The sequence below is a fragment of the Nilaparvata lugens genome, chromosome 7 (genome assembly GCF_014356525.2).
Source record: "Nilaparvata lugens isolate BPH chromosome 7, ASM1435652v1, whole genome shotgun sequence".
Lineage (NCBI taxonomy): Eukaryota > Metazoa > Arthropoda > Insecta > Hemiptera > Delphacidae > Nilaparvata > Nilaparvata lugens.
In genome coordinates this window covers 39765444-39793015 of record NC_052510.1, presented here as the reverse complement: position 1 = coordinate 39793015, position 27572 = coordinate 39765444, and the positions used below count along the sequence as shown (strand labels likewise).

At 33.6% G+C, this 27572-nt stretch overlaps 2 protein-coding genes across 4 annotated transcripts in view; one reads left to right on the top strand and one right to left on the bottom strand.

Moving 5' to 3' along the window:
• The window catches only part of LOC111051911 (multivesicular body subunit 12B), a 52282-nt gene extending 39334 nt beyond the window's left edge, over positions 1-12948 (top strand). The window contains exons 6-7 of the mRNA XM_039432740.1: positions 1697-1758; positions 2311-12948. Coding sequence (XP_039288674.1) covers positions 1697-1758; positions 2311-2406 — 158 coding nt within the window. The 3' untranslated portion in view covers positions 2407-12948. The remainder of the gene's footprint in view (positions 1-1696; positions 1759-2310) is intronic.
• Positions 12949-19613: 6665 nt separating this feature from the next.
• On the bottom strand, positions 19614-27560 carry LOC120352410. 3 transcript variants are annotated; one of them, XM_039432738.1, is made up of 3 exons: positions 27104-27560; positions 25115-25300; positions 19614-19875 (listed from the first exon to the last, which is right to left on the bottom strand). In XM_039432738.1, the coding sequence occupies exons 1-3, from the start codon at positions 27199-27201 to the stop codon at positions 19869-19871; spliced, it is 291 nt and encodes a 96-aa protein (XP_039288672.1). In that variant the 5' UTR covers positions 27202-27560; the 3' UTR covers positions 19614-19868. The 3 variants fall into 3 exon arrangements, with proteins under 3 accessions (XP_039288672.1, XP_039288671.1, XP_039288670.1); XM_039432737.1 differs by having other exon boundaries at positions 25156-25300; XM_039432736.1 differs by lacking the exon at positions 19614-19875 and having other exon boundaries at positions 24111-25300.
• Between the last annotated feature and the right edge of the window lie 12 nt (positions 27561-27572).

Here is a 27572-nt window from a genome sequence, read left to right as displayed (position 1 = left end):
CGCCTTTTTCAAGACCGGGTCCTTCCATTTCCCGTCCCATAAAATCATTGAGGTTTGATAATAATAGTCATTTTGTGAAAAACACTGTGGATGGATCTCGCCGAAGATGAGCTGGAAGTAACTGCAGCTCAAGAGTACGCACAATGTGTCAAAAATGTAACGTTGGCTTGTGTATAATGTGCTTTATTCCATATCACACTGAGTAAAAACTGTAAAATTGAATAATATCTCTTCAATATTCTAATACTTGTGTAATACCCCATATAAAATAGTGTGTGAATAAATATTTTGTATTATAAAAGTGTTTTTTATTTTTAACCAATTTTGAAATTATCAACGCCCAGTGGTATCATAATTATGGTACCAGACAAAAAATGTATATATTGTTCAAACTAGAGAAAAAATTATCATTTTATTCCTTTATCATTCATAAAAAACTATATGAAATACAGTAAGCATGGTCAAACAAAAATTATTGAGAAAAAATAATTCTGGGCGTTCATGGGCAAATAATTTCACACTCAACTCTAAAGCTGCTATAACGATTGATTGAAAGCATAAAATGATAAAATAATACATAAAAATGAAGGGAATTGAATCCTCTTCAACCCAACGTTCAGTACTTATTTTTTCGATGCATTGTTGTTGAAAAATAAGATCTGAAAGTGCAAAAATTTGGAAGAAAAACTGTTTTTTCAAAGATTTTACACATTTAAAAGTTGATATCTCGAGAACTATAGGAGATATCACAAAACTATAATTAATAAAAACTTATAGGAAATTTATTTAGCTTCAGTTTTTGTTCAGTTAGTCATGTCGCTGAAATGCATTGTTTCCAAGATGCATGCGTGTAAGCCAGAAATGAAAAAAAAACTTTTAAACCACCCTTATCCCTTAAGCAGAAGGGATAGGAACGAGGACTTTTGATATGTTCACTTTCTAACTGATCCAAACAAAGCTGCGAAGTCAAATAATTGTGTTCCAAACTTTCCCTCCAAATTTTCCTGTCAATTGATCTATTGTTTTTAAATTGAAGATTTTACACTCATCACTATAACGGCTGCAACAATCGTGGGAGATGCCTAAAATAATACATGGAATCGAAGAGAATATGATGCTCTATGAGCTCTTGATCAGCACGGATTTTTCCAATCAATAGTTGAAAAGTTATAAGGCCAAAAAGATGAAAAAATCGATGCCGGAAGGCGGTTTCTGGACTATGGTGTGCTTGGGGCTTGTTCATTACTTGACGGAGTCTGATATTGTCGCTGTCTCTATGTAATAATCTAGTTGAGTTTTGAAAATTTCTAAACACGCTTATTCGTGAGTTAATTTCAGTCAGAAATTATTAGTAGCTTTGAACTTTTCTTTTCAGTTATAAATTAAAATCAATTGTCATCAGATCAATAACTGGAAAATTTTTTTGAAGGAGGAAAGATACAACTTTTTAATCCCAGTTTCAAATTGAAAAATCAAATATCTTAATGTTTAAAAAATATTAAACTTACAAATTAAATTTATATGCTTATGTTTATTGGTAGCCTATAATTAATTCAATTATGTGGTTAATGTTTTTTCACGAATTAGATTTTTGTTGATTACCTGTTTCCCTAAGTGATTCTAAGCAAATCATTTGACCAATTAATATTATTAATATTAATATTTGATTAATTCATATCTTTCTGTTTTTTTACAGGACTAGAAGGAGTACCTTTCATGATAAATCCTCGGTACAACTTCTCCACGAATAAAACCACTGTAAGTACTAAAGACTTTTAATACTCAATGACTTCCATTATTAATTCCATAAAGTAGGTATCAAAAACTTAGTTGAATTCCCCTATTCTTGATTCTGGACATAACTTAAATTTCCACTCAGAACAATTTATAATATTCAATTAATAATACAATTTTATGATTACTAATTTATAATATTCAATAGAATATTAGTTGCTTGGTGCACTTTCTATACAAATACTTTTTATTTACAGGAAAAAATAGTATTTTCCTTGAAATTTACAATAGTTGGAAAATAATTTATTATTCCAAGTTGTTATAATGATTATTATAGTTGCATTATATTATTATTATTCTGGATTAGTATTGTACCTTTTGCTCCTAATATCTTACATCAATCAGTGTGTTAGTTCGTTCAGATATCAAAAATAATAGAGAAGAAGAAACTTACGATTCTATCTAAATTAGTTCAGTTTCTATAAAATAAATCTTGTTGAAATTTTTATAACTTACTAATAATCGTCAATTGAACTCTTGATTTTTTTCAAATATAATTTAATTCAATCTTTTCAGGCCGAAGTTCCAGTTATAAAAAGAAGAACGCAGTTTGAGTTGGAAGAAGAGTTTGGATACGATTTCAGGCTGGAGAGGCAGTATGTCAACTCATAATGTCAGTCGATCTTGAATACAGTGATATCAGTATTGGTGATCATTCTAGAAATATCCTGAACGGATCAGATCTTTCCCCAATCAAATAAAAATTTGAATGGAAAGCTTGTTATTATGTGAATATTTATTCCATTGCAAAATGATTGTATATAATATCCCAGAGAACAAAGCACATTAGATGAAATTATTTGATGCCATAAATAAATTTAATGGAAGTTTGTTGATAGATAATCTCAATTTTATGTAGTAGACCCACTAAATTATCTTAGACCGATATTCTTAGCCTGAATTGATTAGAATTAGTCTGAAATTGGAATTGTAATATAGGTACTATACTTAGAATACTCACTGAGTTATTATTATTTTGAAGCTCAATGTTATTATTCATTTAATAAACATGTAGAGAGAATAGAATTTTCGTATAAAAGTGTCATTTGAAATACAATACACCGCCTTCATGAGCTTTTGATTAGTATTTATAAAATTGTCTTCTTGAACTTGAATATTACTTCCAAGTCAAAGTGAGAATGAAAAATCTACTGCTCTTATGTGATTGCTGCAACCGAGAAAATGTTCTATTCAGAATAAGATGATGAAATATTGTCCAATGTTTTGTCATTTCAAAACAAATTATGAAATAATCCACAGCTTAATATAACATATCTATGAAACGAAAATTGTTAACCTGGAGAATCGATTGAAATCTGTTTCTGTAATTTCATCTCCAAGACTAGCTTGCTTGAGTAAATTACAATAGGCAATACATTCTCAGAAATCGTCTGTGATGTTTCATTGGACTTTTTTAAGGTGTGGACTGAATTTTTAGGTTGATTCTCTTCTATCTCAAGGCACTATTTGCTGAATATTGATTGGGAATTAGGATGGCTCATCTCTGTAATTTGATTGATCATAATTATTTTGTATCGAAGCATAAGAACCGCTTCAACATTTCAAAGTTGACTTAATTATTCATGAGTTTTATACAGACTATTGACAATTATTCCAATAATTCAAATAATTTTTTTTAGAAAATATGACTTTCAGAAAAAATGTTTTTTCAACAATGTTTTAAAACCATTTTAGTTTCATCTGTCTAGCTTTCTGTAGTTGTATTGAAGCTGAAGGCTTCTAATGCTTTTATATAATGTAACTAAAACCTCACAATGTATGAAATTTTGCCATTAGTTGCCAAAATAATAGCTTCCTCATTAATAAAAACGTAGGTGCCAAAAGTCCAGTCATTTTTCAGTAGAAAGTAGAATTTTGTACGGAGTTTTGTGTAAAGTTGTGTAACTATTTTGTAATTAAATAATAATGTAATCTTCATTTTTTAGAAATTCTTCTATCAAATTCACTTTGTAGATTGCACATAGCTGTATGAAAATTGTAAAACTCGGAACCGTAATGTAAAGAAGTTCATAGACTTGTAAAGCTAAAGTAAATCACTCGAAAACGTTTACACCGTTATACCATTTAAGATCTGATAATCTAGATTAAACTGGGGGATTACTCGCTACCCTAGTTAATGAAGATATCCATAGTTATGTCCGTGTCTTTACCTAAATCTCGACCTAAATTCGGGCTGTATTATAATTATTGATTTTTAGCAAAAAAAAAAAAACCTTGAAAGGTTCTCAAATGGATTCAATTGCCTTCAATTTGTGGATATAAGTACAGGGTGGGGCAGAGCCGACTGACGAGTTTGAAAGGGTTATAAATAATGAACGGAGAAACTTAGAAAAAAATGGTTTGGTTTATTGAATTCAGCTCGAAAAATAGTTTTTAGTGTTAGTTTTTGAAAATTATATCGGTTAAATGGCGGCCATCAGCAGCTATACACTGATGTAGCCTATTTTTGAAATTTTCAAACGCATTTTGGCATATTGCCACTGGTAAGGCCTGAATCTCCTCCCTGATTTTCTCCTTAAGCTCTTCCAAAGTGTGTGGGCGATGTTTGAAAACCTTTTCTTTGAGGTAGCCCCACAGGAAAAAGTCACAGACACTCAAATCGGGTGGGCGTGCCGGCCACTTCACGTCCCCCCTCAGAGAGATAAGTCGCCCTGGGAACATTTCTCTCAACAAATCCATTGAAATGCGCGCTGTGTGGGCTGTAGCTTCATCCTGCTGAAACCATATTTCCCCCAAGTCTTGTTCCTCAGCAAGTTCTTCCAATTTGGGTTGCAGAAACGTTTGTAACATTGTGACATAACGCTCGGAGGTGACAGTGACGGTGATGTTGTCATCTTCGAAGAAGTATGGCCCTATCACTCCAAATTGAGAAACGGCACACCAAACTGTCACTTTTGGTGAATTAAGTGGTCTTTCATGAAGTTGTCGAGGGTTATTTGCTGCCCAGTACCGGAAGTTTTGTGTGTTGACAGCTCCACACAGATGAAAATGAGCCTCGTCACTGCAGAAAAGAGTCGCCATTGCCGGGATGCGTTAAAGCATTTCCTTGCAACAATTTTTGCGGTTCAAAAAATCGGCGGCATTTAATTTTTGCACAATCATGATTTTATATGGATGAAAAAACAAATGTTCACGAAGAATCCTCCTAATTGAACGGCTGGACATCCCCAAAGCTATTGCATGCCTGCGTGCAGAACGCCTCGGTGATTGCTCGACTGCTGCTCTCACAATTTCAATATTTTCGGGAGTTCTCACTGTTCTTGGTGCGCCATGTCTTCTTTCTTGTCGTGTACTACCAGTTTACTCGAGTTGACGAACCCACGCTCTGATAGAGTTCACAGATGGGACGGGTTTGTGGACAGGAATGTTAAAATGTCGTCGAAACGCCCGTTGAACTGCGATAATCGAATGTTGATTTTCGTAAAAAGCGCGAACAACATAACCGCGATGCTCTCCCGTCCAATTCATGATGCACACTAAAAACTATTCTCCCGGGACTGTACAATGACGCCCACCGAGCCTGCCTACTCCCACCACAGGCTGAGCAGTGCCCCCTCCAAACTCGTCAGTCGGCTCTGCCCCACCTTGTACAAACAATGTTCATATTGAAGTTCTTGTTATAGATACCTAAAAATCATAATTTTACCGATTGCAAAAAAAGTTCTCTTGCAATAATTGCAAGAACACCTTTCTATATAAATTATTTGTACATCACAGTAATCACTTATAGAAGAACTTTGCAATAGTTACTTTATTTGTTCAACTGTTAACGATTGATTCAATCGTTTTGAAGTTTTTCTATTCTTATTAAATTTCTTGCTCAAAATATTCGTCCTCCCGCACCATATATTGAATTGAATATTTTAGTTGTTAGTATGGTGAATATTCGAATATTATAGGCTATGTAGGTTTAGATTCTATTCTAGTTCATAATATGTTTCAGTGACGTAAAATTGTTTAATTGTCAACGTAAGCAACAATTCCCTTCTAACCTATAGCACAGAAGATATGTGCTGTCCTTATGTTTTTATTCCGTGTCTATAGGAACGTGGTTGATTGATCAATTCAATAGATATATTGGTAATTAGAGTATAGGCTTACATCAGCAGCAGTGTTTATCGAAAATCAGTGGCCTCACCTACACATAAGTATAATGTTATAACCTATTCCTGTTCATTTTTATGATGATTGTTAAATTTGTAAGTATCACAGATTTATTGCGAAATGTTTTATTGAATAATATTGTTTATCCATTATAGCGGCAGATTCTGGTTGTGAAAATGGCGAATTTAAAAGTCAATATAAAATAATTTAAAATAGAATAATTATTGGAGTCACATAATATAGCTTATCGTTAATTTTTAATGGATGGTATTTTCTAGTTTGAAATTGAGCGAAACTACTTTAAACATTATTTTCTAAATTTCTACCTATCTTTAATTCTCTACAAGTTATTTTATAGAGAATTTTTCTTGACCTTTGTCAAGAACAGTAAGATACTCTCAATAAAATTAGCTCACAATTATTATTCCTTTTTCATAAACGTTTGTGTCATTTTTATGCAATAAAAAATCACGTCCTTCCTGTTTAATTTGTATTAAATCTCACTGCCAATTATTTGATACTTTATTCTTATTTTTAAATATTTATTCTGCTTTTGTGTGTTACGTTGAAACATGTAATTTTTGAATAACCAGTAAACGCAATCTTACGTTTCGTCTTTTGCTGGTCTATGAACTATGTATTACCGTAAATGTTGTAATATCATTTTATTCAATTTATTTCATTTTATCTCTAATAATTTGTTATTGCAATTATTGACAGGCAGACAGACAAAAGTTTCTTTATTTCAAAAAAAATAATTTAACAAAATAAATCATGCTGTGCTCATTCATTGTCATACAAAAAAACTTTTATCATACAAACTTTGTCATACAAAAATAACCATTGTGTTACAACATCATCCTAGAACCAAAATTACCGTATATAAGTAAAAATAAATTTTATGTAAAGTGTCTAAAATAAAATGAAAGTAATGATTTAAATTTCAAATTTAAGTTTATAAATCTTAATGTGGCTTAGGTTTTAAGGAAAACGATGAGAAACACAATTATATTTAAGGAAATGAGCACAATGAATAATATGGAAATGGTCTGCATGGGCTAGATACCTGTGCGCAGACCAGAGTTATGTTTTTATAGGGAGAGAATATAGTATCAGAAAAATTTAGAATTTATAATTTTTTATGTATAATCTTTTCCTGCCTTTCGTTACTAAATAAGTAAACTTCAATAAAAGAATGAAACTGCAGATATAGGTTCCCTTCAGCACAAAAAAATCATCAGTGTTAGTTTTGATGGTGACTATTATAATTAGTTGAAATAATATTTTCTGATTTATCTATTCCTAATTGTAGTAAGAAAATCTTCAATTTTAATTTGAAATATGTTTTGGATATGTTATTGAATGATATTTGTTGTGAAAAATAGGACGTTAAGTTTCGATATAGAACATGACAAATGTAAAAGGAATTGGTTTGAGAGAAAGCTTTCTGTAGGGCGATAGCCGCAATACCAATGTTACTAGCATATCTTGTATTGTGAATATGTGTCACGGTCCTTAGGATTTGCATATTTGAGTATAAATGTATTATAGTATTTTTGATAAAAAGTTGTCTTATTGTCAATACTGAGCTTTCACTGAAAAGAGTGTTGGTTGGGTAAAGAGGGCTCTTTTTGAATCCTGCCTTCAGAATGGCCTTCTAGACAATGAAGAGAGGTTGCAGAGCTGTTTTCAATGCGCCCCCCATGCTATTATGCCAAACTCTAGAAGGGATTGAACATATGCAAAGTAGGCCATTTTGATTTCTCTCCTATCCAGAATTTCACTCCTCATACTAAAGGCATATATGTATTTTCTGAGTTTTTTCTTCATGAAGTCAATATGAGCGGTCCATCTCATTCTATTATCAAAAAAACACCCAAGTATTTATATGAAGTAACCATGTCAATCTCAGAACAGTCACACACTGTTCCAAGAAAATTTGTACAAGAGTGAACTTTCAATCTTGACAAAGTGTAATCTGTTGCTGGTCTCAGCGATATCGGCATCAATCTTGTTTTTGCTGTATTCATTGAAAGGGTATTTTGATCAAGCCACATTTTAATATACAAAAGGTCTTTTTGGGCATTCGCCTTCACCTCCTCCCAGTTTGATACTTTTAAAAAAATTAATGCATCGTCTGCAAGCAAGAATAGTCTACCACTCTGTTCTAATTTTGACATATTGTTAATATACCGGGTGCTTCAAAAAAATGTATACACACTTTGAACTTCCATAGAAAATTTATTTACCGTTCTACAAAGTTAAATTTCAGAAAAATAGAAAGCTGAAAGTCCAATGTAAATGAAACATAAATAACAAATGTTAATTCTGTTCAAATTGGTGACCTGCAGCATCAATACAATTCTGAGTACGAGTCACCACTGATTCTGTACATCGTATCAAAACGTCCAATGAGATTTCTCTACACACTGCTTGAATCTCATTCCAAAGAATGTCTAGGTTACGTGGTTTACGTTTGTACACCTCATCTTTTACTGTGCCCCACAATAAGTTTGAATTGGGCTTCATCCGACCAAATGATGCTACCCATAAATCCTGGTTCACGTATCACCATCTCCTGAATCCATTCACAAAATTGCAACCTTCGATCTGGATCGTCGTCATTTAGCTGTTGCACCAGCTTTGGAATGTAAACACGATACTTGCCTCTCTTCAGAATGCGTAGCACGCTGCTAGCATTTACATCACTTTCACGTGCCCCTTGCCTTGAAGATTTGTTGACTGCCGTTGATGACTCATCACTTGTAGCTGTTCGAGGCCGACCTGAATGACCTTTATGCACATCACACACTGTTCCATGAACTTCGAATTTGTCTCGTAAGCGTGTAATTGTTAATCTTGAAGGTGGTTCTGTATCATACTCCCTTCTCCACTGTCTTTGAACTTCATTTACATTCTCAAACTTCCAGTACCACTTAATAATCTGCTTACGTTCTTCAAAACTCAAACGTACGTCCGCCATGTTGATATTACAAATTCCAACTAACAATATAACATAGAGGGACGATTATGCTGCCACCTGGTGAAGAAATATAACATTAGCCTTGTAGAGCGGTAAAACTACGATTGTTTAAAGTGTGTATACATTTTTTTGAAGCACCCGGTATATTAGGAAAAGAATAGGGCCTAATGTGCTTCCCTGAGTTACTCCATAATCTACTGCTATATTCACACCTCTAATATCAGATATGGAAACAAACTGTAGTCTATTTGATAGATAACTTTTGAACCATGTGGTACCTCGTACACCAATACATTCCAGTTTATTCAACAATTTGTTCCTATCAACAGAGTCAAATGCTTTTTTGAGGTCCAAAAATATGAGCATTAGGCGTTGGTTATCTGTTATTCCCTCATCTACGGTATATGTTTACAGATATCAAACAAAGCATCTGATATACTTTTGTCGCTTCTGAAACCATACTGACAATCACAAAATACGTTATTAGATAGTTTAAAAGCTGTTTTTTTACTATTCTCTCAAGTATTTTGGAAAATACGCTCAGCAAAGATATAGGTCGGTAGTTATTTTTGTCAGTTGGGTCACCGGACTTGTAAAGAGGGAATACTTTGGCCAACTTCAAGAACCCAGGAAAAACACCAGACTGTAGACTAAGATTAATCAGATGGGTAAGTGGTTTGATAATAGTTTGTATGTTGTCTTTTAGGAAGGAAGCAGTTACATTATCATGCCCCGGAGCCGACCCACTTCTAAGATCACCCACAGCCCATAAAACATCATCCTCTGTCACCTCCCGGAAAACAAAATTATTTTCTAATGTGTAATGACTATCATTAATTAATAGAGGCTCTACGGACACTATTGCATCGGCCAAGTTCTTACCAACCTCAGAGAAGAATTCATTGAAGTCATCAGCAACAACTCTGAGGACCTCTGGTGTGACAGGATTAATTTCCGGCATAAATTTGTTAATTAAAAATGAATCCCTACTTGTTTTCCTACCAGCCAATTCTCCTATCACTCCCCAGAATCGTTTAGGATCGTCTCTAAATTCTAGAAATTTATCTCTGTAATAAATATTCTTGGCTATTTTTAAATCTTTGGTTAATGTTCTCCTGAAAGAAATATATTGGTTTTTCAATATGTTATTAAATGGTTGTTTCCTCAACTTCCTGCTCAATTTGTCCCTCACTCTGATCTTTTGAATCAAACCTAAATTTATCCATGGCTTAAGTTGCTTATGCCTAGATCTGACAATAATTCTATTTTTTATACTTGAGTCTACAGAATTCTTTATTATTTGGAAAAAAATTATTGAACAGTCATCCATTTCAAAACAATTTTCTACTGTATCCCAATCAGCGCTTTGGATAGCCTGTGCAAGCATTGATTTATCAATGTAATTGTAAGTTTCAACAACTGTAGAGGGTATTTTTACCGGAATTGAAATATTCAATGTCGTACTGAAATGATCAGTAATACTGGTATGTAATACGGCTGAGTTGATTTTATCCGGTGAACTGTACCGTACAAAAATATGGTCAATGCATGAGCCGGAGTTCCCCTCGATTCTAGTGGGTTTATTCACACATTGAATTAGCCCGAATCCGATTAGACAGTTCAAATATCAGTTTGTAATCTGGTTGTCTAAAAACAGGTTTATATTGACATCTCCTAACAGAATACAATTTTTATTACTATTTAAATTACTATAATAATTTTCCAAGCTGTCCAAGAATGAGTCGATATTACTGTCAAAAGTACGGTATAGTGCTAAGAGAGAAAATGAATTGTTTAAAACCTGAAAATCTAAAGTTATTCCATAAACATCACCCAACGTTGTCTGGGAAGCTTTATAGTTAATTGTATTATCAATGTAGATAATCACTCCATCATTTTGATTACGCTGCTTATCAGTAGCAATAACATCGTAACCATCTATTGGCATTACAACCACTTCCTCCCTCAACCAACACTCTGTCAGTATTATTAAGTCTAACTTTTTGTTAATTGATTGCAAATACACCAACAAATCATCTAGATTTTTAGAAACACTTCTAATATTCGTGCAAAAGTCTTCAAACCCACATCTGCAGAATCATAAAAAGAAGAAAAATCGACTAAATGCTCCAATTCTAAGCAAGTGGGATTATTATTTAAGCTGTCATCGTCATCCCTATCTGTTAATAAAAGCCTAGCCACTGCTAGAGGAAAAGAAAGAACCCTACCTCGCCCAGCCCATTCAAAACAAGGAATGAGAATCACGGCAACCGAATCAAGAACAATAATGAGAAAAAATACTTTGAAAAAAATAAATGTAAAAAGACTAATGAAAAAAGATTAATTTGTTTTACAGATGTTCGATTTATTACTTTATCACTCAGATCATGTTCACTTTCTTTAGAGTTCAAATCAATTCATTAGTAATTGCAACATGACTAAGAGTTTCAATAAGATAATAAGAAAAAAATATATATTTAATAATTGTTACGTGATGAAAAAATAATTTGACTCTTCTAAAAAATGAAAACAATCCTCTTGTTATTACTTAATACGATCAGTACTTGGTTGCGGTATTGTTAATATTATTTACCCTAATCTTGATAACCATTATTATTCAATGTACTGCATTATTCAAATCGGAAGACAAACAAACTCACGAAAACTGAAATCACCGAAAATACAGAAACAATAGATACAGATAATTTTTAACATGTTTTCCAATAAGAAAAAAATTATTGCTTCAAGTCTATCGTGTAGGTATTGCTATCGAACATTACATTTAGCTGGTAATCATACTTTATCTTCCATGCATTAATGAAATGTAAGAACAGCACAACTATAACAATACAGTACTACAATTTTAATATTACTCCTTCTTTCCAGAAAAAAAATGCTCTCCCTGAATTCTATATAGGCTTATGTTTTTCTTTGCTAGATACGAGTTACATTTTTTTATGAATGCTTGAAACCAAATATAATTCAGTCTGCCTCAGCTGCAATTCTAGAATCAAAATTATGATAAAAATTGTTTTTGTCAATTAGAAATTGAGGCGATTGAAATTTGATTCTTTCAAAAATTTAGGAATAATTTATCATCAATTATTATTATATATATTTCGATCAGTACCTAATTATTGATTCTTATTAATATAATTCACATTAAGAAGGCATTATGGTATTAAATTATTAAGTATTCAATTTCAAATTGAGATTAAAGACATTGTAATGATATTGAATTTCCTAATTTCAGTTGGAAATAACTTCTCACTCCCATTGTTAATGTAACAATGAATCTAATGAATTATTCAATGAATAGGCTAGATACTTTTGTACCAGCCAATTGTACGATTAGACTTAACACTCTCCAAAAAATTGAGCAAAGTAATGAAGCGTGAGGTAATGCAAATTTATTTCGTTGAGTTCTACAGAAAAAATCTCATAAATCAATAAATTTCTATAACATGAACCTAAACCTAAAAATCCTATCTAACCTTACTGCTGTCCACTTTTTCAATTCAAGCTAAAGAATGACAAAACTTTGTAAGCATTCATAAACCTCAGCTTGCCAATTTTAACATTTGAATACCTCTTGATTTAAGTTACTAATATAAAAACATGCTGTAGCCTAATGCTTTTTAAATGACTGTTTGGGTTGGTATCTTCCGGGTAGATTAATGGGGAGCGTGATAAATAATTACTATATTTAGAGAACTGGAAATTGTGCTGAAATTTTATCATTGCTCATTTATAAATGACCATTAGATATTTTTTCTTGTCTTATTTATTCGTAAACCTATTTGAAATGCTGAACCCAATTATAAATCTCACCAATCTTTTATTTCAAGTACAGTAGCCTATGTAAATAATGTTCTATATACGACTTTGCAGTTATTTTTATCCTTTGTAACTGATTTAGTGTTGAAGTTTGATTTCGATTTTAGATTTAGAATTGTAATGATACGTATTTAAATGATCTATGCAATTTGTATAGAATGTAGAAACTGCATTTAAAAATTTTATTGAATAAATTCCTATTTTAACATGCAAAATTTTCTCATTTTCCTTCTATTCTGTCTAGTTAAAGTGATGTATAAAATATTAAAATACTCGTAGGTCTTAGTGAATTTTCAACCTCATTAATATCCTGCCTGTGGTTTAGTTCATCTCGTTATTTGTCGCATTAACATTGTTAATATTTAAGTATTTATTGAATAAACAATAAACCTCATTCAAAAACACTATTTTCCTACAGAGGCTATTTGTGTCCAAAGCGAATAATAAATCTGGGTATAATACTCTATTGATCTTATAATTGGTTCATTTTTCGTGAGTAGTGGAATAAGTCACCCTTCAATTTTATTGTTAGTTAAATACTGATGTTTTTTTCTCGTCTTGAAGTATTTTTCTGAGTAGTACATATACACTATACACTGAGTAGTTTAATAGAGAGAGATACCGTTATTACCATTGCATTATTCGTCTCTGGTGGTATACTGAGTGCACTGAATGCTACTATTATTATTTCAATACTATTCCTTGTAAAAATGATAATAATAATATACCTCTATTTACATTAAAGAACAAAAGCCTCTCTTATGAGGTATATATGTGGTTGGCAACAAATACAATTTCACATTAATTAAAATTATAAAATTTTCCACTTTTCAATTCAGAGTATGTCAATAATTTTTGCCCATCTTCTCCTGTCTCTAGCTTCGGTCAGCCTCAAATCTCCAACTTGTTACAAAAATTCACCCCTCCACCGGAGTGCTGGGCGGGCGTCCCCTTCCTCTGGTCCTGTTGCGTGGTATCCATTCCGTGGATGTCTTCGCCCATCTGTCAGCTTCCATCCTTGCCACGTGACCGGCCGATCTCCACTTGATAAGATGAGCTTCCCGTTACATATACTTCACATTAATCATTTTCAAAATTTCCGTGTTTCTAACTCTGTTGCAGTCGAAGCCCGAGTAGACTTCTCGACATTTTTGTCTGAGCTGTCTCTAATCTTCTGTCAAGTTCAGCTGTCAGTATCCAAGTTTGGGCCCCATACAATAGATGGATAGAAAAATTTTCTGAGGGCTTTCGCTTTTAATTCATTTGAGAAGTCTCCTATATGAATATTTTCCTTTAGGATCCAATACTTCTTCCATCTCTTGTTTATTCTCTGCCTTATTTCCTTCCCTGTTCGATTATCGAAAGATAGAAGTTGACCCAGGTACTCATATTCAAAAAGATCATTCTGTGGCTTGGTGCAAGAACTACCAATGTCAAAATATCAACTTTCTCACAAATCAGCTTGAAAGATCACCTTGTATTTTCGAACTATGGCATTTCAATACAGAAATGCGAGTGCTAGAAGTGCAGAAGTCGACATTAGTAGTTATAGGAATTTAATTTGATGATTTCCTATGTTGAAATTGATTAAATGGAACTAAATGAATGGTGAAATATTTTTAATGTTAGAATGACAAAATTTAACTCTGAATAAATATGAAAATAAAACTGTTACAAGTGATAAACAAACAGACTATGCTAGTTGAAAACATCACAGGAGGCAGTGGCAATCATATGATTCGCCACATTACCCCCCCCCCCGGGCAGACGATTTGGCCATCCGAAATTTTGAAGCTCACTTTTTTCCTGGAACAGGGTGGGAAGGCTGAGGTGAGTCGTCTTGAAGGATGTATGCTGGCTTCACCCAGTCAATGGAAACCTTAGCGGTTTTACCATTAATCCTTAATGTGAAGGTTTTATCGTCTCTGTCCACCACCTCATGGGGACCAGTGTAAGGTAGCTGAAGTGCCCTTAAGATTGGTCCTTCTCGCAAAAAGACGTGGCTACATGTGGACAGTTCCTTAAACACAAAGACGCCTGGTTGACCATGTCTTGTTGCTGGAATGGGGCGTAAATGCGACATGAATTCTCTCAAGCTTGAAATAAAACTCGCTTGAGAAAAAACAAGCTTGAATTTACTCGATGGCCAGAAGTTTATCCACTATCTGACATAACTGCAGAGACAGTGTGTCATGCACTTTTGGATTGCTGGATATCTCGTTTTGGTTTCCCAGAAACTGTGACTACAGATCGCGGGACACAATTCACTTCCAACCTCTTCAACACATTTGCCAAGCTATTTGTGATTCGACTCAAAAGTACAACAAGTTGGCATCCTGCATCAAACGGTATGATTGAACGATACCATCGCCATCTAAAAGCCGCAATTATGGCTCGTGCTAAGGCTCATTTTCATCGAGGGAGAGCACTTTTTCGGATACAAAATTCTGTGATAGTGACGAGACTATATTAATTTATTAGTCAAGTTCTATTCAGCAAGCAATTTTTGTTTGTATGGTGGATCTCAGAAACGATTATAACGGCTTTGGTAGAATTCAGGTTATAAATATTTTACAAAAATAATCTGATCATTTAATTCCACTAGCGAAGCATACGTAAATTATTGGCAGTATATAATTATTGGCAATAATGATCATTCACATGCCTTTTTTCAACACCATCAGAGATTTTTATAAAAATGTCTATTAAACTGCCTACTAGGTCACAACGAATTTTAAAACATTTTTCAAATAAAAGTTTAAAAGAAACAAAAATGCTTTCAATAGTGTTTGGTTTGCCGCATATTTTGTTAGCCTACAGCTCGCAATAATATTTTCTGTGTTTTTTACTTTCCTTGCCCTATTACCATAGGTAAGGAAAGTATTGCTTTCCGAAAAAAAATTAAGGTACCCCAATTTCTAAATTTCTATACGTTTCAAGGTCCCCTAAGTCCAAAAAACTGGTTTTTGGGTATTGGTCTGTATGTGTGTGTGTGTGTGTGTGTGTGTGTGTGTGTGTGTGTGTGTGTGTGTGTATATGAGTGTATGTGCGTCTGTGTACACAATATTTCATCTCCCAATTAACGGAATGACTTGAAATTTGGAACTTAAGGACCTTTCACTATAAGGATCCGACACGAACAATTTCGATCAAATGCAATTCAAGATGGCGGCTAAAATGGCGAAAATGTCAAAAACAGGGTTTTTCGTGTTTTTCTCGGAAACGGCTCCAACGATTTTGATCAAATTCATACCTAAAATAGTCATCGATAAGCTCTATCAACTGCCACAAGTCCCATATCTGTAAAAATTTCAGGAGCTCCGCCCCATCAATGCAGATAGATTCCCAATTATCAGGCTTCAGATACAATTGAAACGAAAAAAATCAAGTGGAGTAGATTGAGCATGAAAATCTCTACAATTAAGTTAATGATCAGTAACATTTTCACCTAAAATTGAAAATAAGCTTTAAATTCGTGAAAATGTGATTATTCAATTGCGAATTATTGTTGATTCTATTAAATCATTCACTATGAAGAGATAGCAGACCTCATGTGTGTCTCCAGCGTTATTGCCCTGTCACCAGCTGGCTCAAATCTTTGAATAGTAGACTTGAGATGCGCGGGAACACTAGCGTCAGGTGATCAATTTTCATAACGGCAAGGAAAGTTGTGTGAGTGCGCCACACCAGGTTTTTAAAACACTTGATTAAATGGTTTGAAGTAAAAAAATTAAACTTTTCTTTGAACACGGCTTTTGATGGGACTGTTAAAATACCAATAATTTCATCAGATTTTCATTTGAATCCATGTATGATTCAAATAATTCTTGATTACTGTATGATTCATACAGTTCACAATTTTATGCTTATTTATTTGTTTTTATTTCAATTAATTATTTTTGGTTTCCTTTATTGAATATCCATTATTTTTTTACTTGTTGAATATATCACAAATAATGTAAACTTTAAAGTATAAACAGGTACCGTATTTTTAAAACTCATTTATATGGCTGAGTTCAATTCCCCCACCACAACCCTCAAATTTTGAGAGTCTACTGTTTGATGATAATTTAGTTTGATGATGCGGCACACAACGAAACGGTCGTCACTAACATGAGTTTTAAAAATATTTCTACTTTAAAGTTTACATGTGTGATATATACTAATAAAATGTATTTGAATTGAAATGTTGATATATTATTGGATGAGGTTGCCCTCTGTATTTACTGTACATCGTAAGCCTTATCTACGCCAAGTGCGCAATGCAAAATGTTACTGTGAAAACGACATTATAAACAATCAAATACAGCAGTACCTACGAAGGCTACTGTAGTCAATATGCAAGGTTTATTGCGATAGACTTTTCATACCTTGGTCAATAGGGTTTTTGAAACTCAATTGTTATTCTGAGTTTCTATTGAAATTCTCAGTAAATTCTATACATGAAGATAATATTAAAAGTAACCTATTGAATGTCGAAATTTGAGGCTGGATTTTTATTCACCTATATAGATTATGAGTAACTGTAAATAAAACAGCTCAGTTATTGAATAACTAAAATTTATTGCAAATGCTCTCTATAACAACATCAATAAACTTTATTTATATTCATTTAGAAATGAAACTCACTTTATCAATGATTACATTAGTAAGTATATCTTGTTTATTCAAAAAATAACCAAATATAAAAGCTCATTTTTTTAAATGACATAGTAAGTTACCCTTTCTTTGAAAAGTTTTCAACATAAAATAAAAGATTAAAAACACAAACTACAACTACTAGTTTCACATAATCTTCATAAAGACATTATTATATCGTTTACATATCTGTACTAATATAATAACATTTTGTTTTAGAGAGTTAATATTATCAACTGTTTTAGATCTTTCAAGTTCATTAATGTATAAATTTGCAAAATATCCTGAAAGTGGTAATCCCATTGCCAAACCTATAATAGATATGCAAGATAGAAAAATCTTTTTTTAGATTTTATAGATAAAAATAAGTAACTTGCCCTGAATACATACATTTTAAGAAAATGCAAGCTTATTTTTATACTGTGCTGAATGGCCATCACGCTTTTATGCCTCTTTACATATTAGCTAACCATGATTCTAGTTTTCTCATTAAATCATAAAAAAATAAAATCCATGAAAAACGTGGTAATGAATTTGAAATATGATTAAATTGTGAGAAAACCTCACAGATTGTTTGTTAATGTGAAAGGGGGGTTTTAATCGGACTTTGGACCGGCGGCACTATTGAACTTGTCTACAATGATCAAGCTCAATGATGGTGGTTTACCATTCATACAATCTATCATACATTTACTTCCATCAACATACATCTCTCACACTAAGGACAACACACTTGAAATGATTTACAAAAAAAATCAGTTAGTACCTTTGATCAAAAGAAGCGCAAGCCAAATAGAAAATGCAGAATGCTGAGGAAACGCAGAAAAATGCTGGAAAACTCATGAAAAACGCTGTAACCCGCCTTTTTTTGGGTCGTATCATTGGTATTAGTTCAAAACCCTTTTAATTTAATATTTCTACACCTTAGCTGAACTTCTCAACCAAATTCGAAAATTTGCTGTTAATCTGTTCTCCAAAAAGCTTAGAAAACGCATAAATGCTGTAAAATGCAGATTTTAGGCGTAAGTTGATTTGTTTTTGTTAAATCCCCACGGCAATCAAATCTCATTTGCCCCGCCCGAAATCAAATCCTAGCTACGTGCCACCAGACTGATCAAATTATTTGCAGCTTAAAAAGCGAGAAGACAGAGACAGATGACATTTTGTGTGTAGTAGTGGAGGTGATATTGTGGTGGTAGATGCAGATATTCATATCAAATGAAAAGACTAGAAATTATCACAACTACTTATTTCAAATAATTCAAAATAAATGGTTGTGAAATTTCTGCAACTGCAAAATATTGATAGAATGACATAATCGATATTCCTCAAATTTGACATTCAGAGCCTCAAATTTTGACATTCAATAACTTTTTTATGTGTACACCGAATTTGATGATTTTTTAGTTAAGTTCCTTATGTTCAGGACCAGGTTTATGGCCTATCATATTTATAATCTGACTTCAGGACTCTTTCCTACGGTCCTTCAAAGTTTACATGTAATCCTTATGGAAGAAGATTTGTGAGCTGGCCACACTCAGAAATAAAAATCAGCTGTTCTAATCATTGCGTCATCCAACAGCCGCCGGTAGATAGTGGACAAGAAAGTGTGCTGCTCTGCTCCATAACCACCCATGTATTTTTTTATTCTAAACAAAATGACTATTCTGTGCCATCCAGCAGTGCGGCCTCAGGTTACACCTGTGGACTTACATGCTCTAAAGATATTTTTGCTTTGTTTAGAATAATTCTGTGTCATTGTCTTTGGTGTTTAGAATCAATTGATTTTTAGTAAATAATTTATTTTGCAGTTGAAAAATTATCTACATACAAATAAAATCCATTAAAATTAATAATTGGAATAATATGAATAATATTATCTAAAGTTACCAGATGTACACTAAGCTAATTTTAAGATCTGAGGAGACGCGACTTGGTGATACAAAGTGTCGATCTTATGGAGATTGCCTTATCACACCGTTCCACGTCATGCCCCATTCAGTGTGTGTGTGTGTGTGTGTGTGTGTGTGTGTGTGTGTGTGTGTGTGTGTGTGTGTGTGTGAGTGAGTGCTTCCATTCAAACCAATATGCAAGAAGCACCTGGATGCAAAATGCCGCATCGCGCCTCCTCAGGTGTGCATTCAGCTAAAGTTTGTCATGAGATGCATTAACCTATTTGGCGGTACGAAGTTCGCCGGGTTAGCTAGTATAAAATAATTATCCAATGAAGTACATAATACCTTTTATTTTTTCAAAACATATGAAGAATTGCGAAAGTAACAATAAATTGGTAATTTACATAAACACATTATTATTCATGACAGAACACATGTTTTGTAATGTTCAAAATTATACAATGGAAGTGGGATATACTATGATAATGGTAAAACGATGTGTACAGTGTCAAACTATGGGATTGCATGTTCACTGTCTTTGCAGAATGAGCAACAACACACACGATGAACTGTATTTGCGGCCTTTGTGACACATTTTAGTGCCTGAAATGAAAAATAAAATAAATTATTTTCAAAATCTGCAATTGATTGGAATAAAAGAAATACCACTTAATAACAAAGGTAATGAGTTACACACAAAAGTCCAGTCACTATATACATTGGTGCTTGCTATTAATATTGTAGTTCTGATTTTTTAATATATTATTTGGATACATGAGAGAAGTCCAGAACCAATTTCCTTGTGCTAGATACAGAATGGTCCAAGAACATCGTATTTTCGGTTCATTTTCCAGTTTTCAGCTATTTCTGCCAAATCCAATAATCAGAGATAAAAATTGGCTCTCGCCTTTTTACAGATAAAATGAGATCATTCGAAACTCTTTATCTCCAATGAGAGTACTGAGTTATGATTTTTCAAAATGTGTAAAATTGAAAGAAAAAATCAATTCCGATGAATTTTAGTTTTTGATCAACAATATCTTCCGATTGTTACCATTTAGATGTATAGGTAATTCAAAATCCCTCTGGGAGTATTTTTGTGCTTTACAATCTAAGATCAGGTAGAGCGCTCTATCTCATATGGATTTCAATGATATAAGTTCATGAGATTATGTTCTATGAGAATCATCCGTTAGATGCACTTCATTTAATTATTTCCTAGTGGAGAGGCGCGCATAAGGACACCTCAAGGATCAAAATTTCAAACTCTTATAACTTTTGACACAATGATCAGATTTCATCTTACAACACTTCATTCTTCTCGAATCCTCAAGGCGGTCCAAAATTATGCATCATGAGTCAAATTCGGTTGATAAATGGAAAAAATGTTTGTTGAGTGTACTTGAGCCCATATTCCAATACAAAAAAATGGCCGATTTCTATATTTTATTTCTATCTTTTATTGCAAAAAAGATCAGATAGAACAATTTGAAATGAACCACCTCTCACCCATTGCAAGCTTTAGACTTGTTTTTATAAGACTGGGAATTATGAATTTACCATGTATTTTCATATACCAATGCTTGTTGTTTGTGAAGTCTAATTTAAATGTATTTTCCAGTCATAATAATGTCCACTCTATAATTACACACGGAATCGATTACAGATCTGAAATGAATTTTACTATTATAGATCTATTCATACTAGTTTTAAGGCCCGAGCAATCATATTTTATAACCATCCACCGTTAGAGAATTACCTGAGAAGGAAATACAAGAGAAAAATTAAAAAGTTCCTATTGAAGAAATGTTTTTATGTCAAGTGTTAAGTTGTGAGTTTTATGTAAATTTACAGTGCCTGTACGATATTTTATATAATGTGTCTTGGGCAATAAATAAAATTTGAATTTGAGCGCGACCAGCGCGCAACGCATTTTTTGTAACTCATGCAAAGGATAGGAGACGCGCTGCGTCACGTCGTGTTGCCAATTTGCGCTGATCTACTCCTTTACAAGAGCTACAAAAACTCGCGTCGCGCCACAAGCGCTAGTCGCGTCTCAATATGCGGCTAGGCTTTCAGACTGGACAGGTACACCTGTCCGGTCTACCGGATAGATATTAGCGAGCGTCCATTGATTTTGCTACTTTTAAAACCAATGTTACCAAAATAAACATGTGGATGGTTTAACATGATGACTACCAATGGGTGTTAGATGTAATTATTACAACAGCTGATTTGTTGAAAACACACATGTTATGTGACATAATAAACAAGATAGAAATTTCCTCCATAAGAATAACATGTAAACTTTGAAGGACCGTAGGGCTTATCCTTTAAGGATTTTCTTAACGAAAATAGGTCAATGACAGTCATCAGTTATATAAACCATCTTTGGGCAAAATGTCATATATCAGTTAGGTGTGACGAACACCCAGACAAACGCAATCTAATTCTATAGTGGTATAGATTAAATTATTGAAATTGAAAGCTTTTGAATTATTGAAATTGAAATACCTTTTACACAATTGTTGATACATGACTTTCGTTGCGGTTAACCCTTAAACACTCGCGTTGCCTTTTGAGACAGAACTACTCACATGGGGTGTTAGAAACACCCCACAAACATTTTCACTTGAAACATCACATGATTTTTTTAGACTAACCATTATTTTCATTCTACTCTTAAGCTTATTTTCATCAGATGCAAGGCAAAAAGTTGTTGATATATTATTTTCCTGGCTCATGAAATAGTTATTTGTACATCTAGAGTGAAAAGTACGACTTTTTCTCCCTGAGGGAAAAGTTTGAAGCCCGAGGCGAAGCCGAGGGCAACAATTTTCCTGAGGGAGAAAAAGTATTTTTCACTCGTGATGTACACAACATTTTTCCTCCATCTACATTTTTTATAGAAACTGCAAATAAAATCATTTTAATAACTTACGTATTGGTGACAATGTTTCCTAACAACATAACCTAAAATCTAAAACCTAAAAACTGGCCGTCTGATTGGCACTGCCGATTGCGCTATCTAGCAAAAGTTGTAACAATTATATCAGCTGGGTGTCTACCAAAAATGGCTGACTCCAGATCACGCGATTCAGATTTGAATTGCAGATCAAAAATATTTGTTGGCTGGTATTTTGAATAGAATAAGATATTTTAAAAATTGTATAAATTTTTATCGTCTACTAATATTAAGAATATAATATCATACAAACATATATTTCATTGATCAAATTTCTGGTTGTGGTATTGAATTCAATTGACTCAATGACAGACATGCTTTCTCATCTGAGCTTAGACCTTCTAACCTATTATAATGTAAGTTTTTAAAATAGAGATGCTTCCCATGTTATTTAAATGGAGTCACTTTTACTCCCTAGGAAGTTTTTCTGTTTTTTACTACCGAGAGCGAAAAAGTGACACTTTAGTATTATGTTTCAGGGAGTAAAGTAAGTACTTTAGCCAGTAGGTGGAGGAAAAAAATATTTGTCACTGTGTACAAAACTATGATTTTTGTGCATTTGTTTAGTAATCTTATAAAAGAAAATATTAGAATGTAAAAACTAAATGTAATTCCTATTCAACTATTGCATTTACATCTTGATTGAACAATTTCTAAAGAGTATAACCCTACATGAGTATTTCTTATATGACTAACACTCACCTAATTATTTTCCATACTTTATATGATTCTGGTTCCTTCTGATTCTGGCACATTTTTTGAAATTCTTGCACATATATCATATTATTGGGATCCCGGCATAATAATTACACAAAACACATATTTTCACACAATTTGGAAGCTGTATTGGTGGAAAGTTTATAAAAAATTCAGAATTTAGAAAAATTATATCAGAGATAGATCAGTGAAAAAAAGTATAACTAAGTAAGAATGAAAAATACAGTCCTCATGATCTCTTCATTTATTTGATAACTTATAAATTCGAATTTTGTTTCAATTAGTTATTCAGTCATCATTGTTGTCTTTGTTGAGACAACCTTCACATACTGTTGTCATATGAACAAGACACATATGATTTTTGCAGACTCCACACTGTGTCTTCACTTTCCTGTCTTTGCTGCGAGGGCAGACTGAGCACCTTGCTTGTTTTCTTTCTTCATTCCTGGGAATTTGTACGGGTAGTTCTTGTCCAACACCAGCTACTTTCAAAGCAGAGAGTCTGATAGCTCTTGGTATAGTTTTCACTGATGCTCTCATGTGTGCCATAGGCTTGATTAATTCCACAGCCACTTCTTTCAGGAACATTCGTCTCACAACTTTCTTATCAATATTATTGAACAAGTGTATCACTTGTGCATTGATTCCTGCAATATCCAACATTCTGTAAAATATCACAAGTGGCCACCTGTTGCTTCTTCTAGATGTTGTGTAAGTACCACATTTCTGATCCACAACATCAACACCAGTCTTTGTTGTGTTCTAGAAGGTGATGATCTCCGGTTTTCTCTGGAGTCCAGTAGAATCATCAATAGCTGCATCGTGATGCAAACTTGAAACAAGAACAACAGATTTGTTTTGTTTGGGGGCATAGGAGACATCCAATTGTTATTTTTTCTTGGTAGCCAAATATTGCTTCATATGCATTTCTTTTTTTTTTAAATCATTTCAATGGGAATTTCCACTATATCTTTTCTGATGGTTCCAACATATTATGTCAGCATCAGGCTCAGCAACTGGTTTACCAAAGGAGTACTTGTAAACCAGTTGTCAGCTGTAATGTTTCTTCCACTATTATACATTTTTCTTGAAAGACGTAAGACAACATTATGAGGCTTGTTAGAGACTTCATATGGGCTGCCTTCAGGTTGTTTACCAACATAAACCTCCATTCTATGGACATAAAAAGTTTATGTCTAAACTAAAAAAACACGAGGATTTACAGTTGGTGTTTTTGTCACAAAAACTCTTTGTACCAAAGCATCAGAAGGCCAGAAATTCGCATTAAGTAACTTTTCCACAGATTTGGCAGGAACAACGATCTTGAATGATTTATAAATATTCTTAAAAATCATAACGAAATAAGAGTTAATTAATTTATTCAAGAGAGTAAATCATTGCTTTATTGTTATTTATAATTAGTTTCAGTATGAACGATAGCATCATTGCATTTACTTGATATTGTGTAGGATGTGTGTTTGCAATAAAAAATCGTTAAAGATAGACATTCTAACTGTGAATATTATAGAAATATTATTAAATAGATTCTATCAAGAATAATAGAATTAAAATCGAATAATTCATTTTCACCACTTCATTTAATTTACTTTCATTTATTTTTATGCCGTTGGGTTGGTCAAACTGGAGGTAGTCAATGGTCTATTTGATTTTTCTCTACGATAAGGTCTTAGACCATTTATAGAGTAGACACGCTGGGAAGTCTAGCCTCTGAAGCCAACATCTACTACGAAATCCGCCCATATCGACGTCACAGCCAAGCTAACAACAATGCATTGTTCAACAACAATGTTAAACACCACAACACAACAAACTGTTGTGACGTCAACGTGGGCGAATTTGGCAGTAGAGATGTTGGCTTCAACGACTTTTAGTATGAATATACAATTGGCCGTGTCTACTCTATAAATGGTCTAAGGATAAGGTAAAGTCGTAAACAAACTGCAGAAAAGTTTTCTATCCGACGCTGACGTCCGATTTGGTGATATGGCAGTAGATGTTGGCTTCAGAGGCTAGACCAACGAGCTATTATAGTAAACTTTCCTGAAAAACGACCATTTGACTGGCTACCAAGAATGTGTTGATTTTATTGGGATGTTATTAATTTCTTCACAACTCTCACAATAATGTAACCTTGCATACCTAACTGGATGATTAGGTTTTTCTTTATCAGGCAGACAGACCTGAAACGCAATGTGTTTCCTCAATATGGATGTTTTCTTAGGCCAGGAACACACGAGACGGCAAAACTGCCCGGCTGTTTCCCTGGATCCGGCGCCGGTTGAATACCAGAACACACTGCAACTGCCGTTCGACGGTCGCCGGACACTGCAGCAATAATAACCGAATATCATGTTCTTCATAAATATGTAGCCTACTTAGAGGTTATCAGTCGTGTTTATGAAATGGTACTGTCAAGAACTAAGAAATAATTTCAAATTTAAAAATAGATCTTCATTTTTACTTTCCTTGCCCTATTACCATAGGTGAGGAAAGTATTGCTTTCCAAAAAAATAAGGTACCCTAATTTCATGTTTTCTATACGTTTCAAGGTCCCCTGAGTCCAAAATAGTTATTCAGGAGCTCCGTAATATTCTTGAGAAAAATGGCGGATAATGACTAAAAAACCATGTTTTTCACGGTTTTCTCGAAAATAACTTGACCGATTTTTTTCAAATTCATACCCTGTATAGTTATTTATCAGCTCTATCAACTGGCATGAGTCTCCTTTCTGGGAAAACAATGGGGGTCCACCCCATCCTTGGGAAATGGACTTAGTAACCTCCTTCTCGTGCATGAGGTAGGTAGGTAGCGCAGTTCACAAAAAGAACACATAGTCGAGATATTTCATCTGTAGAACAGCTGTTTTGACGACTTTAAAAAAATGACGACTAAAAAAATCATCGAATTCACACAAAGAAAAAGTACTTTGAAAACAATTATATATACACATATACAGAAGTCTGATAGTAGTTTCAAATATGAGCAAGGAAAGTTGTGTGAGTGTACAACACCAGATTTTTTATAGTTGTTTTTAGAAATTGTATTGCATTTATTGGAAATAACAGTAAACCATCAATTCAGTTTGTGAGGTTCTCGTTAAAATAGTAATTCATTTTTACAAATTTTACTGAATAAAATACGTTTCTCAAATAATTTAACATAGTTTCTGAGAAGTCAATTGTGGCACAGACTTGTTCTTACTTTTTCATTCATCTAATTGGAAGTTACCGTTTTAAATGGCGTTAAATAGTTATTTGTGCAACTAGTGCGCAAAGTGACAGTTTGCTGCACCGAAAGAAACGTTTATGGTTTCTTGAGTGCAGCAGAGGAACTTTGCGCACGTATTTCAAATTAAGTTTTTCCTACAGTTACCATTGAATATGAAAAGTGGGTAATTATGGGTAAAATTGCCTGAAATGCATCAAATGTTTTTCTGTGTAATTTTATTATTGATAAAAGCCTTAATTTATTGTCAAATTAAATAAAAATGTTGTCCTTGGTTATAATATCTACTTAATAAGGTGCGTGTTGTGCTTCGTTGCACCTCTGCTCACTGTAGCAGCCACAGCAGTCACTGTTACCAACTTCATTTTGATTTTGCTGCACTGTCGCTCCATATAACCTACTAAGTATTTTGCATTGCCATGTTGCAAATCTGGAGTGCAGAAAAATTTTTCCCGCACTAGAGCGGAAAAGTGATTCTTTGCGTTCTGTAATCAGTGCAGCAATGGCCACTTTTCAACGTAACTGTAGGAAAAGATAATTTGAGCCGAATTAAGAATGAATATGAATAAGCTTGCCATATAGGTTTATCTCTCGCTTCCCTCCATTTCTCCAAATGCAGGATTCATCGTCAAACAAATTTGACGCCAGCAGTCTCTGGTATGGTTTTTGACTTTATAAATTTCTAGAGATCTGTTCCATATGCAGGTTTTTCATGAAGTAGGCTAAAATCTACGTCTAGATCTACACTCATGACAACTCTGGACACTGAACAAATCTACAACACAACCACTCTAAGGGGTCAACTACATATGAATAACTGAAGAAGTGGTAGATGTAGGGGCAGGGCCGGCCGGTTGTTTGCCGTACCGTGTGTTCATCTCCATATGTACAATGCCCTCCTACCTGCCGGATGGCGAACAGCCGGAGAACCGGCAAAACAGCCGTCCAGCGAAGTGGAGAATAGCCGTGAGTGCCTCCGGCTGAAGTGTGTCCTTCTCCATGCCTTCCTGTGTATTATGAACTTCTTACGGCAAAAAAACCGGCCGGAAAAAAACCGTTCGTGTGTCCACGGCCTAAACTTCTCACTCTTCTTCTTCGCCACCGTGTTGTTCACTTCTCTCTCGTTTATATTACACCAAGAATCAATAAAATTATTTCCAAGAATTTTCATTGGACATTCTTTTTAAGCAAACAATATAATTCACATTATTTGAACTAATTATTTAAACATAAAAGAAAAGCTAAACAAGAGATATAGAAATAAAAGAAAATCTTTAACATGTAGAACAAATGAAAATAATTATTATTAATCGTGAAAAATTGAAAGTGTTTACTTTATTATAAATTGATAGAGATAAAATTGGAATGATCG